The sequence below is a fragment of the Temnothorax nylanderi genome, unplaced genomic scaffold, assembly GCF_030848795.1.
Source record: "Temnothorax nylanderi isolate EJ_2023f unplaced genomic scaffold, tnyl_v1.0 TNYL_tig0026_pilon, whole genome shotgun sequence".
NCBI lineage: Eukaryota > Metazoa > Arthropoda > Insecta > Hymenoptera > Formicidae > Temnothorax > Temnothorax nylanderi.
In genome coordinates, this window is record NW_027249088.1 from 1,643,149 (window position 1) to 1,656,170 (window position 13,022).

The 13,022-nt window shown below is 35.8% G+C and overlaps 1 protein-coding gene and 1 long non-coding RNA gene across 5 annotated transcripts; one reads left to right on the forward strand and one right to left on the reverse strand.

Annotated features, from left to right (window-relative positions):
• Positions 1-1,001: 1,001 nt before the first annotated feature.
• Positions 1,002-2,097, forward strand: LOC139770000 (uncharacterized). The gene is made up of 4 exons (XR_011717656.1): positions 1,002-1,122; positions 1,212-1,326; positions 1,417-1,741; positions 1,819-2,097. It is a non-coding gene; the product is annotated as an uncharacterized lncRNA (long non-coding RNA).
• A 161-nt stretch (positions 2,098-2,258) lies between these two features.
• Positions 2,259-9,128, reverse strand: Egr (TNF superfamily member 12 eiger). Of its 4 annotated transcripts, none has more exons than XM_071701595.1 (7): positions 8,853-9,128; positions 6,705-7,289; positions 5,023-5,318; positions 4,578-4,880; positions 3,661-3,844; positions 3,196-3,552; positions 2,259-2,832 (listed from the first exon to the last, which is right to left on the reverse strand). In XM_071701595.1, exons 2-7 carry the CDS (start codon positions 7,062-7,064, stop codon positions 2,632-2,634), a joined length of 1,701 nt encoding a protein of 566 aa, XP_071557696.1. In that variant the 5' UTR covers positions 7,065-7,289; positions 8,853-9,128; the 3' UTR covers positions 2,259-2,631. The 4 variants fall into 4 exon arrangements, with proteins under 4 accessions (XP_071557696.1, XP_071557697.1, XP_071557694.1 ...); XM_071701596.1 differs by having other exon boundaries at positions 3,196-3,483; positions 8,749-9,128; XM_071701593.1 differs by having other exon boundaries at positions 8,749-9,128.
• Positions 9,129-13,022: the final 3,894 nt, after the last annotated feature.

Consider the following 13,022-nt stretch of genomic DNA (forward strand, 5'->3'; position numbering starts at 1 on the left):
AGATTATATTTTTGACAATACTCTGATGAAATAAATTATTATTATGTATTTTCGAACTCTTTAAAAACTTTTCATATTTTTGAAGAAATTTGAAAACAATATTAGACTTACAATTAGTCATATGTTTTAAGTATCTTTTAGTGTATAATAAACGCGAATTTTGAGACAAATATGTAACATGTACATACATGTAACTGTTCAAATGCAATTAGTTACAATTATATGTATGTCATTGTTACAGCATCGATCATTGATGATAACATTCAATTATAACATTCAAGGTGTTTACAGAAAAATATCAAATTTCAAAATCCATATACAGTATTAAGAAGTATTGATCTTTTAGTCAACCTATCCGTTTATCGGCGAATTTAAAATCGCTTGCTGCAATCTACTTTCGGCACTATGCTTAGAGCAGAATGGAAGATATTATTTTCTCAAAGCAAATGGACCCCAAAGAATGTTCGCTCTCATTACTGACGCCCATTCAATTTCAGTAAAAAACGCTGCGCTACAGGTCGTACAAGCAATTTCTGCAGATTTAACAGAAGCGAAGTCCTTCGTAGAAAATAAGTACCTTTCACAGTAAGTTCGACGCTTTCTCTTGCAGTTTTATAATGTTTTTGGGGAAAAGATATCTTTCTTTCATGAGAAATAATGTTAAACTTCGAAATATGCCAATTGAAAATTATTATATTGAGTTCTCGTAGCGATCATGTAATTCATATTCTGCAGCATGTTGAATAATCGTTTATTCTCAAGAGTGATTCCTTTGTGGGACACTTGCATCGAGATTCTTCTTAAATCGCATTTACCGGTCAAATTTGCTCTCACGGGACGTTTGTCTCTACACGATCTTACTCAGGATGGATTTTATGTCTCAAGAACCAACGTATGCCCGTACGTAAATTTTTCACTTTTTAATAATAAAAGTTGTATGATCAATCCAATTTGATCGAAATTGACACATTACCGTTTGTATTGTTTCCATAACTATCTGTTCTAGATTTCCCATATTGGATGACGTCTTCCGATTTAAATTTTGTCCCTTAGAGCCCATTTATGTAGTAAACTGCGAACGATTACCAAGGTCGAGCACTTTACAAAACGAGACTTTCGAAAGTAATAAGACTTTATGTTTTGTACGAGTAATGTATAGAAAGCTAGTAAAAAAAGGGATTATCTTAAAAAAGAAATGTCTTTGTTTGCAGAAGACATAAATGCGTGGGTTGACTCAAAATTCGGTCGGTTGCAATGTGATCCATATTTTGTCGAATACGTAGAACTCTTTAAAAGTATTCTTTTAGCAACGGAACCAAAAGATGTGTTAGTAGAATTTTCAAAAATCTTATTTGAAATGACAATTTGTATATCTCATTTACTATTTCTACGTAACAAGCAATCTCTTATATGCAGATCAAAAGAGAGAAATACAGATGTTGGATCGATGAATATCCAGTATGTTTCATCGCGCGCAAAGATGTTAGCTCGGTTCGTGGCGCGTCAAATGTCCGGTGTCGATTCAACGGGAACTGGATGCATCGACCGGCAGCTCGAGGTTCATTTGAAGCAGATCAAAGAATGCTTGGAAACGAGCGTGATTCCGCTCGGGCAACTTCGTGTAGGCTCTTATCTCGAGCGAGCTTTGCTCTTCAAAGCGATAGCCGATAGGATATGCCTTCCAGCAGCTCTCGTACGCGGGGAGTACGGTGTCTCGTGGATCGAGATAGCCATACCCCAAGTAATATGTGTACCACTTGCGTTAAAGTTGCTTCTTTTAATAGATTACATATTAATAATTCAATGCGTGTCTTGCAGATGGAAGACTCAATAAATAAAGGAGGATTATTTGAGGAAAAAATATCTCTCTCAAAAGATTGTCGATCGATAATCTACCCAATCAAGCTTATGAGACCGAATTTCATTGTTGATTTGATTAATACACCGGGAGACTTGATCCCGATTGGAAGTCCTCGCTCAAAGTTATATTGTGTTAAAGAAATGACTTACAATAAAACGTGTTACTTTTAAAAACTGGTTTATTATTATAAGTCTTGTAACAATATTTCAATAAAATAATATTTTAATTTTAATAAATTTGTTAAAAATATATTATTATTTTATAATAAAATATGTGATATATTTAAAAGCAGTTTATTGTTATAAGTCTTATAGAAATATTTTAATAAGAAAGTTATAGAAAGGTTCTGGAATTGATTGGTATAATTTACGAAAATTTCGTTTTTATATTACATATATAAAGCAGAGAATATATTTTTTATTTTCTCTTATATCTAAATATTTTATACCTAATAGTGCCTGTCGTATATACGTATATAATACTTTATAATACTTTTAATATGAATTAAACATATTCATGGCAATTCGTAGCAAGTATAATTGACGTAATAGTAAAATATGAAAAAATCCTACAGTAAAGATCATGCAGCCTACAAAACAAAATTATACTAACAATAAGAAACAGTATAACCCGCAAGTGTATTATATTACATTAGATGTATTATATTACAAATTATGTGAATTCGCAGATAACTTTTAAAGATAGAGGAAATCAATGACTACAAATCGCATATCACTTTTTTAGCGCTGATAATTCTACAGCGTTTAAAATTACTGGCGTGTCGGTGGATGTCTCTGTTGCTGTCTGGGTTCACCAATTTTTACTAAGCCGAAGAAACTTTTATCATGCTGGAAAAGAGTGTATCTCGCTGATCCGATATCTTTCAGGATTAAGTGATCGCCTGCCTGAAGAACGGTCACTTGGGCTGAGAAACACGAGCGGCTCTTGTGTCCCATACCCGGACTGTACATCTGAAAATTGTATTTGTGATTTTGTACTTCTGTACGATTTTTTACATTTCAGCTGGCCACGCATATATTAATCCATTTCGTGATTAAATGATATCTTGTTAAGTGTACAGCATTCGATATATGTTTATGCCAATTTTTATCGCATTACAACTACACAGTTATTTTTAATCTTGTAGGACGCCACTGCTCCTACACAATATGTTAATTTAACTAAACCAATGGAGTAAAAATAATAAATTTCGACACACATGGTAGATAAAAATAACAAAATGTTATTTAACTCAAGGTACTGAATTAAATTTCGTTCTTTAATATTTAACAGTGCAACAAGTACCTTTCTCAGCATTACATTTTCATCCTTACCATGCACTGCAGAATAGGCTTGCCGTTCACCAGCATGTGGAAGCCGTTCTCGTCGTGCTCGTCCAGATAGTGGATCTGCGCGTACACCAGATACAATCCCGGCTCGTGCACGGTGAGCTTGCCGTCGCCGGCGAGCGTGAAGTGCCTGCTCATGCCGAGATCGGCGACCCACTCGCTCGGCTGCCATGCCCTGAAGACGCCGTTGTAGTGCCGCGCCCTGCCGTTGCCGGTGTGCTCGTCCTGCGTCGAGAAGAGGCCGCTGTCCGCCCCGTAGTGGATCGCGTAAACCTGCCGTGGTGCACGCAAATGTCTTCGAGTCAATCTCCGGCGATATTCCCGTGCAGCCACTTCGTGGTTCTAATTCAATCACAACGCTCTGTGTTGTTCACTCGACCACAGTGAAGAATTTCATGCTCGGCTCTTATCTACCGTGTGCGACGCGACCCCCTGGCAATTACTACCCACCTGAACGGGCCGGCGAATCTCGGTTCTGTTGCCCGAGACGTCGCGACTTCGCCAGCTGATTCTTCTGTTGTCTGCAATTTCCGTGCTGTCGCTCCCATAACTGTCAGGCTGAGTGGTCTCCTCGTTTCGGTCACGGCGCGTCGAGGGAATCGTCTCCAGAGCGTGATACTTTTTCGGGGGATGTCTGTCGCAAAAAACGGTCGACTTAACACAGGATAAATAAAGAACTCCGCGTAATTCTTACCAAAAAAATGGCTTTTGGCAAAATTAGCTGTAGCTTCGCTATTTTATAGTTTATGTTGATCAAATGTTAACGTCACTCATTTTCCATAAGAATTGTGTGGAGTCCTTTGATCAAAAATGTCAAATTTTACATCGGTCTCTCTATCTATTTCTTGAAGGTTCAATTGGTCTAATTTAATCTTGACGATCGTACACTTCTAAGAATTCAGCTTATTAAAGCCAGTCAGCTTAATAAGGTTGAAAGGAATTTGTTAAGAGATTTCTCGAATTTTCAACATCACCGTTAAAATTTTGTCACGCTCAGCCGGCATTTGAACCAAAGATTGCTCACGTTTTATCTGCTCCTTTAAATACCTCGACTAACACGATTAATTGATTCCATTTTATTGAAAACCGTACAATTCAAGACTCCAGATCCATATAAAATTGGGCAATATAATCCCTAATAATATAAATTTGGTTTTAAGGAATTATTCAAAAAAACTTTTAAAAAGTAAGATTTTTTTACCGTATTATTCGAGGGTTCCCAGCAAGCATTGAGTAACATGCAAGTTAGAATTTTCTACTCAACAAATAACACATGTGTTATATTGCATTTACAGTATTGAGTAGGAAATTCTAATTTGCACACAAGTTGCATTTTACTTGGTGTTTGCTGGGTCACCTGTACTTACGGTGATTCCGTCCCAGGATTGTCGTTCACGTCGCTCTCACCGCTCGCATAAGAACGCGTTCTGGATACAACGATTCTTCCGTTATTACGTCGCCTTTCGTTCGTTGCGTCTCTCATGGGATTGTCAGTCAAACCATCATTCACGGATCGCTTCGATTTGACACTCTCTTTGACGTATCCCAAACTCGTGGCCTCCCTGACGACGACATCGGATTTGTGTCTGGTGCTGTTTGCGTCGCTCGTCTTCTCTTCGTGACTCGATTGCCTCTTGTGTTCTCCCTTAGGACGTTCCCGCTCGATACTTCTGCGTGCAATAAACGTAATTAAACGCGATTGGTTAATATCGGACTTGTAGAAAAATCTTAGTACAAATCTGCCCTTTCTTCTTCTTCGTTCTATCAACCTGTTTTATTACAAAATGCTACTATACATTGCCAATATCTCACTTGTGATTCTCTCGTACGTTCGTCTCGAAGTGCTTCGCTTCGACCTTGCGCAAGGCTGCCAGCAGCTTGACCATGTCCTCATTGGCGCCGGGGTCCGGGGACGTGGGTATCGGTATCGACGTGGTCGTAATGTCGAGGAAATCCGACGACCTGGCGCCGTAAGTCAACGGAGTGTGGTAGTCGCCGGAATAGTCGTGCGATGCGGAACCATCATCGTCGTAATTAGAGTCGTAATCGGCGTTATCAATGTCCGCCTCGCCTGGATCATTATCCTCGGTAGACTCTTCGGCGTATAGCTGCAACGCGTTGTGCATTCGCATGTAAAAATGTTTCACGAGGTTCTCAGGGTCTGTGTGTAACAAAAATTTTCCGTCGCGAGCGATGCAATTATGATCACGTAGTTAAATCGGTATTGTCCATTAGTGACGAACGTCCGATACGAGGAAATGCATCAATAATAAGCAATTGTGGTATGGTTTCCTTTTGGAAGACAATTAAATTAATTGCTGCGTCTAAAAGCGGCACGAACAACAATGCTCTGTGTGTCTGTGTAATGGGGAATCCCGATAAAGATAGAAATTTTGTTATTGACTGAAGCAACTTCAGCTGCGCAAATTTTCCTATATCTAATATATAATATATACATATAAAAATTTATATATAATAATTTAATTATGTATTTGTATACAGTCAAAGCGTCTCGTGAATCAATCAAACTTTTATTATCGGTGTAATAAGTGGAATCGAATATTGAGTTATTACTAAATAATAAATAATTAGGAAATTCTCATACTTTTTATTCTTATTTCAGTTATTTATTTTAATTTCTCTTTTAAGAGTTTTTCATATTTTAAATTTATAAAGATTTTTTAAATATCTTAAACTTCTCTGCACATTTTATAAGTTTTCTTCGGAAATTATAGAATATAAGAAATCTCAGAATATTTCAAAAATTACTTAGAATTCTAGAAAAGATGACTTTTTCAATATTTCTGAAAAGTACCGTATTTCAATTCATATAGAGAGCCTTACTCTAATACTAATTAAATATTAACGCGATATTTCTGGGACCAGTAAGCACACAACCTCGATTTCTTTTCTTTCCTGTTTTACAATTTTACAGTTAAGAAAGAATTGTCCAATAAACCCGTTATACGCTTTCCCCTTTGGTTATATATTTAAGATTTCAATGCATTTCTTCAGTATCGGTCAGCAAGTGATGTTTCGAGAGAAACTTGTTTCTTAATTATCTGTTTCGCTTTACAATTAGTAAAAAAAAAAATCTAACTTCAGATCTGTTCAAAATAATTCGAGGCGCTTTGCATTTATATTTTATTCGAAATGCGAAAGCCACCGATCTTATGGAAAATCGCTAATCCAACTCTGTTTATTTTTCTTTAAATAAAAAAAAAAAAAGGTTATTATAGGAAGGATGGATCGAAGTAAAGGTCGGAGAGATAAGTCACGTCTGTCTTATATACGTAAGGATTCACATAAAATGGAGAGTTCAATGGCTCGTTCATTACTTAAATTTTCTCGTGCTGGCGCACGTCGCGACGATCATTAGCTAAATTCGCGAATAGGACAAAGAGAAACGTAATTTGCTCTTTCTTCTCCCGAATGACGAGAGAGGAAGGATTCAGCGGTCCTGACAACTCGCTTCACTTGCCGAAGGTACCTACCTGTTCCTCGAAGGCCTTCAACTCGTTCATGAGGTCCTGCTCCAGAAACCGATGCTTCAGGATATCGACGTCTCTTCTCAGCTGTTCGATTTCGCGCGTGTTCGACAACAGCTTCCAGCTCTGAAGGCCGAGGCAGAGAACGACGGCCAGAAGGGCGGCCACGCTCAGGATCGTGGTCCTGCTCGGTCTCAGGAGCCGCGATCGGTTGAAGCCCTGCTCGAGGTCGGAGTGCGAGATGCTCAGGTTCTCCCGCGAGAAGTTGAGGAAAGACCTCGTCTCCTCCTTCGCAGGCGCGTCCCTCATCAGCTTTTGTTTCATCCTCGCCGCGTTGCTCTCCTCCCCGGACAGCATGGACGTCATCGCGGAAGTCGAACGATTCTCTCGGCGGGAGAATTATTACTCTTTATCCAAATTCGACGACAGTACGATTTATATGTTCATATGCATCTTTGTGATTTGGCCGAACGAGATGTGTGGAGAGTACAATTCATCTCGCGTCAGTTTTACGACACGTCAGGAAACCATCCTCTTCGTAAGAGGTACATGTCGAATTCTTTTGCTCTCTAGTTCATCGATGCTTCCACCCTATAGAGAATTCATCTTCTTTTACTAAAGACTAGCAATCTAAAGATTACATTACACTGTTAAATTCGTATAATTCGTGTCAAATTATACTCAATGTGAATCATTTTTAACCATTCCTATAATCACTACTCTTACTCAAAATGTCGTTAATTTAACTAAAACAATGTTAATTTAACTAAACCAATGGAGTTACATGTCATACGTTCATGCCTTTAAATTCAGATAATGCTTATCTGTTTTATATTTATTTAAATTTATATATTGCGAATTTATATGTATATGTTCTAAAAAGTATTGCGTCTACAGTCCCAAAGAGAGCGTATGCCTGATTTAATTAAACGATATTCTAATAATCGGAGTTTTATTACAGTCAATTGACAAGATCTTGTCTTGTTATCGATGTGATACGGCACGTTTGTACGGATAAACACTTTAATCATCGCAGAGGATGCTATTTCAGCCAATTGGACTCAGATAGGAAATAATAGCGCCGAGATGTGACTTCTGTCTTTTGTTTTGTGCTCCGAGTGACCGCGCTTCTGCGTTGCGATGTGACGTAACGCGTAAAAGGGTAAAGATTCTGTCTAAATCGATCGGTTACACCCGTGGGAAAAAAAGTACCGAAAGAAAACCGTGAGAAGCCTTTCCGCATTCGCGGAATAGACGCGGTTCACCTTAATTGTACATTTTCGAAGATTTACGATGTACGGAGACGTTAAATATCCCACACCGGTCCTGTCCCGCTTTAAAACCTGTCCGGCGAGTTTTTTTCCCCCCTAAAGGCAGAGAACTATAAGAAGACCTTCTCTATCCTCACTCTTTCTCTTTCGCTCTTTTGTCTCCGAGTCCCATCATTTTTCCGCACTCCTGTCCTGCGGTAAAAAAGTGGATACATGGAGCAGATTACGTTTTATTTTAAAATCAAAATAGAAAGGTCAAGAGGAAACCTCGATTTAGTCCAGAAAAAACTCTTGAATGTATCAGTCTCTATAGAGAGAATTCAATAAATTTTGACAATAAAACATACATTTGATTGAGATTTTGGTATATTTGAAATTAAATTAATAACCTAATCTAATTTTTATTTTTATCTGGCAGAATCTAATTTAATCAGATTACTTTATATCAAATAAAGATTTTTATCTGCACGATATATGATTTTTGTTGAATAAGTGTAACATAAAAGCAGCAAAAATTTATTTTATAATCTATTTGTAAGCAATATTTTGAATTTATCCCTGTTAATGATTTTTTACTTAAAATTCGTTCTATTTCTTTCTAATTCAAATCTTTCTATTTCAATGATATTAAAAATTTCATTAATTTACATTAATAGTTAACTGATTACGCGGTTTCCTAAATCAGTTTAATATAATTTTAAGTTTAAAAATCTTATCAATAAATATAAATATAAAATGTTATTTATCGATCTTTTATCAATATTTTGAAAGAAACGTACTTCATCTTGATCTGGGTGATCCTTGCTTTATAATTTAACTTTCGAACACAACTACCAGAATTTTTATTATATTATAATTAACACATTTTATCAATTTAAATTACACTTTGGCCCATTAATTCAATACGTTCTTCTCGTTTCACACACGCATTCTATAAACTTCACTTTTTGTAAATTTCAATGATTAACGTAAAACGCGAATTAGAATTCATTTTTCGGGGTTAATAAAAAATAATTTCTGTCGTGAGATAAAATTTATTTTCGTCTAAAATAGCGTGTTTCGTCTCTTGTTATTAATATATCCGGAGCATTCGAGTTCAGAGGAACGCGTGCACGACAATGTACATCCGTCGCCTACGATCGACACAAGCATACTGAAGCACATACGTGTTTATCACCGCGACGCCTTCATCTTTTGTCAGTCGGCACGATACGCTGTAGATATGTATAAATTTATCGCGGCGTTAAACTTAAATGAACTTGTATACATATGTTGATGACGTATTTTCATAGAAAACTAACGGGTGTAATAATAATATACACGGTATATGTGTTTTATTTGCCCTAACAAGTCTTTCTAGGGATTTATAAGGAAAAAAGTATGTTACAAAGTACTATATTGAACTGCAAATCCTTTCTAATAAAATGAAGCTTGAAGAAAGAACAAAAGATGAAGATGCAAAAAAGTATAAGAGAGAATATAAGTGAATGTGCAAGACGAACCGAGTGACCGCAAGGTGAGGAAATAAAGACAATGACGGCCGCAATTAAGAACTTCGCACTGACCACGTCTGCAGGCCTCCAGTTACGCTTACTCTGCTCGAGTTAATAATAATAAACATGAAAAATGTAAGATGCAACTGCGAGTTGTGATATAGCTACTCGCGTAATAATATTTTTAACATAATTAGATATATTGTAGGGTTAAGCAGAGACTATTTGAGTCAGTTAAAGAAAAACAAATCAGGTAAAAAAATTTTCAAAACAGGGAAGAGCTTTTCAATTTTCAGAATAAAGAGAGACTTTTTGTTCTTTTGTCTTGAAAATTTTGTATCTGATTTTCTCTTAATAGATTTAAATAACTTTTACTCTAAAGGTTATCCACATTAACGCTTGTTAGAGCAAACAGAATTATGTGTCTCATTGAGTAATATTACCATAATTACATAATTTTTTTATGTTTAATTATAAATGTATCTTTTCCTTTCTTCTTCTCTTCTTCATTTTGAATATTAAATATCTCAATTAGTTAATAAAGTTAATTTTGTCAAAAATTTATACAAAAAATAGATATATAGATCACCAAATGCAAAATCTTTTCTCTTTTTCTTCTTCGGTATTCAGTGACATCATAATAAAACTACACGGTGAAAGAATCTTTCCTGGAACATATACATGGCTGTCTGTCTTTTGTGTTCATTGTACTGAAAAATTAAATAATTCAGGCATGACATCACACGCAAGCGTCTGCACTTAAAACTTAGTAGTCGCGGCCTACCGCAGGGTAAATTAAGACGATAAAATAAAAGCTTCTTAGAACTCTCTAATGCTACTCTCGTGAGCCAAACGTGACCGGTGCATTTTGTTATTGTTGATTGTTGCAGCTATCAAATTGTCGCATTTATATACTGCGCGTTAATCAATACAAGCGGATACTAGTAACGACGTTTGTGCAGATAAACCAATATTTGATTAAACAATATTTGCATAATTGAACATCTGGCCAAACTAATTTTTTCCAGTAGGCAAAAGAATGATAATTATCTTCACTGCAGACATCGCGACATATTCGAGTACTTAATATCGGATAATATTAACTTGGAAATCCCATGACTAACCGGCAGTCATCTAATAAGCGTGCGGCAGTAACGAACGTAATTGCATCTAATCGTCGTTATCATCTATATTTTCCCCACCACTGCAGTTATTTCTATAAATGTATTAAGCATACCTACTACGGACTCTTTAGATACAATTTATACTGCATTTTTGATAAACTTAAGCTTTCTTTTAACAGAATAGCTATAGCCTCATATTTAACTATATCCCCGTTACCCGGGAAAAGAAAGATGGAAAAATCTTTTTGTTTCTCACTCATACGGTCTAATCCCACACAGCAAGCATACCAAAAAGACATTCAGAAGATATCCCGAAGATATCCGATATCGCTTAAATATATCTTCGGAATATCTTATGGACATCTTCTTGATATGCATGCTGTGTGGGATAACATGTAAAATATATTTTGAATAATTAAACAAGTAATTTAAGACTCCTCTTTTATCAATGTAACCATATTGAGATACAAAAAGACAGTACGAAAAAATAATATAAATCTTTTTATCAACATAAAATAATATTTTTTGTTATTCCACCATGCATGTTCGATGGATGATATAATAAATTGGCAAAATACACTGAAAACTCTATTTTCATTTCGTTGGTTTAATAAATAGTTATTTTCCCTGTGATAGTTTTCAGAATATGGGACACACATTAAATTTACTACTGGAAAATAATGTGAACAAGAAAATTTGTGATATATTTCATCAATAAAATATTTTATCAATAAACGGAGCGTTACATATATGATAATATTATTTCGACATATATTCTGAGAAAAGAATTCATTTCTTTGACGTCATAATTTGATATGGTTACTGAGGAAACAGGAGCCTCAATACGTGTTCGGAGCATCGCATGATGACTAATTAGTATTGCCATTGTAGAATTATTTCTGACACGGTATTAATAACGGGACTTACGTGAGTGTTCGAGACTTTAAGTATAAAAACGTGATAAAATGCCTCCTTGCAGAAGCTATGATGGAGTTTACTATACGTGAGAGAGAAACAAAAATATACAATGTCTAACTATACTATATTTATTTATTTGTTTATTTTTATTTATTTGTAATGATATTCAGTAGTAATGTTCAACACTGAAAAATTGACAGTTCATCTAAATCTACCAAACAAAAGCGGAGCAAATATAAAGTATGAGTCTAATAATACTGACTGATACAGAAAACGAAAAAAATAAAAGATAACCCCATTTATAATTTCTATTTTTTGCTTTTCTTGGAGACAACAAATGACCAATATGGAAACTTGGTTCTGGGTGGGGCTCTTGTGATTATCGTTCGAATTCTCTTTGCCGTACCGATTACAATCGATCATCTTCGGAAAAGTAGTGAACGCATTCTCAGAAGGAAAAGAAAAACAGAGAGAAAGGAAAGATATGGGGATGGAAGGAGAGAGAAAAAGAAGGACAGAAATCTGCGATGATACTGACTAGAGTTCCTCTAGTAAGAGTTAGGACACCCCGGTCTGACTCCTGATTGGTTCCGCCATTAATGGGGAAGACGTTAGTAGGAGTGAGACAAAGCTATAAGTGGGAGTGAGACAAAGACCCATGAAAAGTACGAGTGGGGAGGCTGTCTCTTGCTGTCTTTCTCGATCGTTCGCATAATTCCCCATTAATGGCGGACGGTGTCCTAACTCTTACTAGAGGAACTCTAATACTGACGATTACCAGGATTGTATTTTGACTTGTGATAATTACACTTGGCCAGTCAGGCGTTCAGCGGATCGAATATGGAGATAATAGGTAACAAAAGATTGTCGTCAATTGACGAAAATTTCAACGTGTGAAATGTTGTAAACAATTAAAGTCTGTAATTTAAGACTTAAGATAAAGTTGCTGTTACTTTTATCTAACATGTATAAACTTTATTGTTGCAGAAACGGTTTAAGATCTCTTTCATCTGAAATCTTTTAACTCTTTTAAACACAGCCTGTTATGACTCGAGATATATATGGAATGAGGGTCGCGATCGAATCCGGTACCTGCCGACTACAAATCGACCACTTAAGAAACGGAATCACGCGTGGTCCGTGCTTATAAAATTCCCATTTTCTATAATTTCAAAACTCATGCCTTAATCGATATGACAAACCAATAAAATCGATGTTTAATATAATTTTTTGTAATATTCTTTGAGTTACATATCGTAGAAACGGAAAGAAAAAAGGTAAGAATGTTGTTTTCTTTTTGTTATTTATTTTATGATATTCTGTGATAGGAATTTCGGGGCAAATTCGCAGATAAGAATAAGAGATAATTCGATATTTTCTCTCTCGTTTAGTATTTTTAGGTCAGGTATATTGTAAACACAATATTGGATAGATCTGTCCATCTTCAGAATATATATAATAATATACGAGGGTAGTCTGAAAAGTTTTGAGCCTCAAATAAGTTTTTTTTTGGTCAAA

Coding starts and splice junctions, on each gene's coding strand:
- Egr (XM_071701595.1), bottom strand. CDS start 7,064: ATGACGTCCATGCTGTCCGGGGAGGAGAGCAACGCGGCGAGGATGAAA. Junction 4,881..5,022: donor AACGTACGAGAGAATCACAA/GTGAGATATTGG, acceptor TATTGCACGCAG/AAGTATCGAGCGGGAACGTC. Junction 2,833..3,195: donor AGCCTATTCTGCAGTGCATG/GTAAGGATGAAA, acceptor TACAATTTTCAG/ATGTACAGTCCGGGTATGGG.